The sequence below is a fragment of the Gavialis gangeticus genome, unplaced genomic scaffold (assembly GCF_001723915.1).
Source record: "Gavialis gangeticus isolate Ggan-Ray unplaced genomic scaffold, GavGan_comp1, whole genome shotgun sequence".
In the NCBI taxonomy this organism is placed as follows: domain Eukaryota; kingdom Metazoa; phylum Chordata; order Crocodylia; family Gavialidae; genus Gavialis; species Gavialis gangeticus.
In genome coordinates, this window is record NW_017728955.1 from 874,659 (window position 1) to 880,345 (window position 5,687).

General features: G+C 53.8%; 1 protein-coding gene across 1 annotated transcript in view; it reads right to left on the minus strand.

Annotated features, from left to right (window-relative positions):
- Positions 1–966: 966 nt before the first annotated feature.
- XRRA1 (X-ray radiation resistance associated 1) overlaps positions 967–5,687 on the minus strand; it is a 28,477-nt gene continuing 23,756 nt past the window's right edge. Inside the window, exons 16-18 of the mRNA XM_019514279.1 lie at positions 4,636–4,748; positions 3,383–3,488; positions 967–1,509 (exon numbers count right to left, since the gene is read on the minus strand). Of these exons, the coding sequence (XP_019369824.1) occupies positions 1,202–1,509; positions 3,383–3,488; positions 4,636–4,748 (527 nt within the window). The 3' untranslated portion in view covers positions 967–1,201. The remainder of the gene's footprint in view (positions 1,510–3,382; positions 3,489–4,635; positions 4,749–5,687) is intronic.

Genomic DNA, 5,687 nt, shown 5'->3' on the forward strand with positions numbered 1-5,687 from the left:
GGGCTGCTGCCATCTCCCCACACGGTATAAGCTATGTCCCTGTACCCACTTCTTACATGAAAGCCAAGGGGTGGTGAGGAAAGGGCTGTCTCCTCCCATCCCATTCCCTCCTGCCATATCCAATTCCAGTTGATTTATCAGGACACACAAGCCTATGTTGAACCATTGCCAGTGCTTGGCCCAGGCCAAATGGTGGCAACGGACACTGGACAACGTCACACCCCCTACCCCAGGCCTCTGGACTGCTGAATGGGAGGTGACCCCCCCGCCCCACCACCCCAGTGCAGAGGCCAATTAGGCAGCAAGGGAGAAGTTCCTCCCCAGCCCCAGAAGAGTGATCAATGCCTGAAATGGGGCTGACTAATCCCAAGGCAGGGAAAGGGCTTCTCCCAGCCCCGTGATTGGGGCACGTGAGCACATAGATTTGAACTGCACCCTTACCAATCCTCTCCCCAAACCCCTGGGGGGGAACTGGAGCTATCTCAAAGGCATGAGGGTTTACTTCTGGTGCTGAAGAATGGTAAGGGAAGGGATGGGCTGCATCACCCCTTGCTCCCAGCCTGCCCCCCACCCCTGCTCCCCTACACCACGGCAGGTGGACAGCATTGCAGCCAGGGCTCATTCCCAAGGCAGGTAAGCATTCCCCTGCTTCCCTTCACTCCTCTCTCCTGCCTGCTACTGCTGGGTGCAATCTTGGGAGCGAGATAAGCTCCTGCCCACTCCAGCTGGGTTGCAGTTACTGGGAACTGTGGTGGCAGCAGAGGCCCGGAGGCATATTCCCCCTCCCTGCACCTGCTGGAGGAGGGATAAAAGGGGTGCAGCCACACCACTGCACCCCCTCTGGGTCTTCTCCCACCTGGGAGCAGTCGGTTATAGCACTGCTCCCTTGCACAGCTCAACTGCAAATCTAAGTGCCTGACGACACAGGATGCCCCACGGTCGACAACACCAGAGCAAGGGCTGAACTGCAGGAGGTTTGTGTGCTCTTTATTTCCATGCTTGGAGCTGTGATGATGTAAACAGCAGCAAACATGACTGCTGCTCCAGCAAACATGGATGTCACCATCTAAGACTGGCCGAGTTGTGCATGTCTTTTTGCCGCCCCGCGTTTCCAAACCGCTGCAATAGACTGGTTCTAAAACTCACTTGTCATCTTCCAGCAATGCAAACAGAGAGAAGCTCCAGTTTCCCAGAGATGTGTCTATGCAGCAAACTTCACTCTGGCTGGCCCCGTAGATGGACTTCCCTTCACCAGGGGACAATGTTTGAGGCTCTGGATCTTGGCCATAGCTGCTGGTACAGCCCACGGCTGCCGTTTGCTTTCTTGGATCTCGGCAAAAGCTCCTGCACCTGGGCTCTGACCCAACCCTTCTACACTCCTGCACTCCTTGGGAAGGGTCTTGCTGGAGCTGGCGATCATGGCCTTGTACGTCTTCTGGAACTCCCTCACCAGCCGCAGGGCCTCCTGGTACTCCTTCGGGTTGGACGTCTTCTTCTTCAGCACTGACACTAGGGAAAATCAGAGTCACTATCTCACTGGCTCTCCCCTGGACTCAGTTCTCTCCTTGGGGTCATGCTGAATTTTATTCTCCTGCTGCTTCCCTCCCAATTCCCCTGGGGAAACCAATGTCCACCCACCCTGCACCCTTTGCTTCACCAATGCTCCCATTGAGCTGGTGAGGATCAGCACTGGAAAGGCTGGCCCTGTAGCATAAGACTGTTTTTTTCCAGAAGCACCCAGGCATCAAGCGCCTCACTGCAGACACATGAGCCTCTGCCATGACTTACAATATGGTGGCAGCACAAAGCAGCTTAGTCCCAAAAACACTTGAGGCTGCAGCTGTGCCTGAAACAGCTTCTGCTCTTGCAGGGAGAGAAACTGATTCGGTGGCCTGAGCGGCCCCAGGCTTTCTGAGGCTGACTTGGAAAGCAGTGAGAACAGCTAGAGCAGGGAGGCAGTTGCACTCCATCACTGGAGGGGTTCAAGAAGAGGTTGGACAGGCACTGGTTGGGGATGATCTGGGTGTAGTGATGCCTGTTTTCTATTATGGGGATTTTCCAGGCTTCTGGGCTTTGCTGGTTGCTGCATAGGTTGTGGAAGACATTCCACCCCCAGTCCCTAGCTACATGTGTCAGGGTCTTTTTAAGCCTCCCCTAGAGGTGCTGGGTGCTGGCTGTAGGCCCAGGCTGGGGATGGAGACGGCTGTGCCAATGCTCCTGCTGGGCCTTAAAGCTGGAGGTTTCTTGCTAGAGGGCTTTGCTTCTGTTCAGACTCAGACTCCTGCTGCATTTGGGGCCAGGAAGAAATGTTGCCCTTGGTCAGGCTGATACACAGTGGGGGTGGGGGGTTTTGCCTTCCTCTGCAGTGGGGGCACGGCCTATACCTGGGATCTCTCATGTGTATATTAACAACCTTTCACAGCAGCAGGATGTTGGCCGCTGCGGTCCCCCTGCTTTACCTGTGGCAGGTGCAGGAGTTAGGCCTTGTGTTGTGTCAGGGTTGACAGTAGCTTTGCTAAGAAGTTAAATTATGGAGTTGTGCAGGCTGTTTTGAATACAGATGATCCTGCCTCAGGCAGGGGTTGGACTAGATGTGGCCTCTGGAAGTCTCTAACAGTCCCACCTGTCTCTGATTCTATGACTCCACTGTAGCCTGGAGCAAATCACTTAATCTCCCTGCCTCGGTTTCCCTCATCTGTAAAGCAGCAGGATGTGTGCAGGACAGTGTTAGGGCTTGAGTCCACAGCCCCAGTGCAGAGTGATCACGGCACCTGAAACATGGCCTTTTCGACCCGAAGCACTGCTGCAGAGGATTCAAGAACCAAGCCAGCACTCCCTGTGCACTCTATTTTTCCCTCCAGAGCTGAGACGCCTGACTGTCCTCCTCACCCTCCTGCTGGGGCTAGGTTGGTGCTTTTTCAGATTTGAAAGCAATTGTTTCCTGCTGTCAGAAATGGAAGCAGCAGGCTCCATGCTACCTTTACTTCCTTGTTTACCTGCATCTGAGCTGTCAAGGAAACACACATAGGTCTGGCTCTGGAGGGCCTGATTCTGTAACAGGCTGAGTCCTCCCAGCTTCTAAAGCCCTCAGCACCTCCTGGAGGAGGATCATTACCTTGAAGAGATGGAGAAACCAAGGGGCAGAGACATCGACATCAAGTGGAACAGCCATTGGCATCCCTGGGCCGTGGGGAAAATTGGGGCAGAGCCCAGACATCCCGTCCCAAGTCTGCTGTCTCAACCACTGGACCACCTAAGTTACCATCACTAATCTAATCCTTATAAGGCAGGTGTGTCCAGCGCCTCCACACTCAGTTCTAGCACAATCTCTGCACAGGATTAAAACCCTGAGATGAGTCGTGGGCGGGGGGGAGGAACACACCTAGCGGCACTTCCGTGATGTTCACAGGCCATCTCATGGCCACCAGGAGGTCTTCCAGCACCTCTGCCTTCGTCCGTCGAGGGGCAGGGCCAGGTGGCTTCCCAACCTGTGGGAAAGCAAGCAAGAGTAAGGAGGGGTGACTGCCTCACAGCGAGTCCTCTCGTTCCTGTGAGCATGCTGAGAGTCCGGCCCTGTTCCCTCCCGCCCAGTCTCACAGGGGTAGGCAAAGCGTTCTCTTGTTGGAAACGAGACCTGTCCATTTTAACTGCTGAGCTGCAGCACTGGGCAAAGCTGCTGGAGCTTTCGCTCAAGCCCAAGGAAGCATCCCAGGGCCATGCATCCTTGTTTTACTATGCTAGACTTGGCCATCTCTTTCAGCTGCCCACTGCCACAAGAAATCCTGCTGTATAGGCCTCGAGGTGTTCTGCTGCCAGGTGTTTACTCCATAAGTAGCTATTCAGATGGACTTTTCTAAATGCCATTCTGATCTCAGTAAGCCCTAGCTGAGGAGCTATCAAACATATTGGACTCCTGAGTCCATTCACCAGAGCTGTGCTAGCCCATACCCATCCCATCCCTGTTTCAAATTGCACACTACAAACCACCACAGCTTGGAACATGACATGTCTTGGAGCCCACCATGCTCCAGGGTGGAGATCATCCAGTTGTGTGGACTTGAAGACAAGCTTTTAGGCAGTACCTTGAGGTCCTTTACAAAGTTCTAGTCCAGAGGTGGCCAACCTGCAGCGTGGGTGCCACAAATGCCAGGGACAGCCTGTATGTGGCACCCAGCAGATCAGGGATGGGACAGGTAGCACAGCTGCTGACAGGGCACAGAGCAAAAAGCAAAGCAGCAGGGGAAGGGTATCAGAGTGGCACCTGGGGAGGGCGTGGGGTCAATTTGTGACACTCCTGCCAACAAAGTTGGCTCCCGCTGTTCTGGTAAAAGCATGTGCTAGCACCTATTACCAGGCTCTGAAGTCTGACACAGCCTATAGTTAGTACATGCATGCCTAGATGAGGAGGCACCTGCTAGACTATGGATTAGACCTCTGATGTAGTGAGAAAAGACGAGAGTCCTAGTTCTGATCCAGACCTGGCTGGGACATTTGGGCCCAAGGTTTCAGCTCAAGCCCATTACCAAGTTCTGATCTGGATTTATCCCCACACTTGGATCCAAAGTTTTGATTTGGAGCTGTTCTAGCTGTGCAGATGCACACAATGTTTCTGCCCTCAGGGTCCAACCTCTTTACCTTTCTCCTGGGCACATAGGGTTTCTGCAGGCTGTCCAGCCTTGGCCTCGAGTCACGGTACACAAGGGGGTGCCTGAGAGCATGCTGCAGAGCCTGGATGTTCTGCTGGATTCCTGGGGCCAGAAAGAAAGTGGAAGCACTTGATAAATTTGTTTGCTCATTTCCCTGCTGCCACCAGCAATGGCAGTAGGGCTGCACCAGAGGCATTATTAGGGCGGGGTGAACACAGGAACTGTCCCAGGGGGGCTGATGCTGGGGGGAGACACAGAAAAGCAGCTGCTGCCGTAATTGCAGTTGTGAACACGCGGCAGCCAGAAGTCACCGCTGTCCCTGTGTCCCTGCGCTACATAATGCTTTACCACATGAACTAGTCTGATAAAGAAAGACCCCAGCTCCCTTTATCCCAAAGCATCATGCTCTGATTGGCAGAGGGAACGATGAACACAGTGCATGACTGTATCCTGGTAACTGCTCCTGGTGGAGGACCTGGCACCTGTTTCACAGCCTCACTGCACAACAGGTTAAAGTAAAGGGTAAGAAATGCTTCTTTCATCACTGCCACCTTTCCCCAGCACAGCTAGATCTCACATCTGGCTACTCGATGAGGAAATATGGTGGCTCAAATTGTTTAGCCTGGTAATGGGCTCCAAACAGCCCCTGGTGACATCTGATAATTTGGCAGGGCTGGGATAGCCATTGTTTTTTCTGCTTTTCCCTGGGATGTAACACAGCAGCTGGGACAGGAGTTTCATCTTGGATGGGGCAGTCAGGCACCCGGATGAGCAGCAGCATTGTCCACTGGAGCTCCAGGCTGTGGGGCAATAGGGTCTGCTCCACTCACCTGGGATATGGATAACTTGTGGCAAAAAGCCACCTTGGTTTCTCCCCAAAAATCTCTGCCTTGCGACACTGTGATTTAAATCTCTGTGCTGTGACCATTCAATTAGGATGGGCCCAGCACACAGGGGACCACACCCTCAGCCTGTCTCTTTAGGGAACTGGAGCTGGCTGCATTCCTGAGGGAGGGGGGAAACCTGCTCCCTCTGCCTACG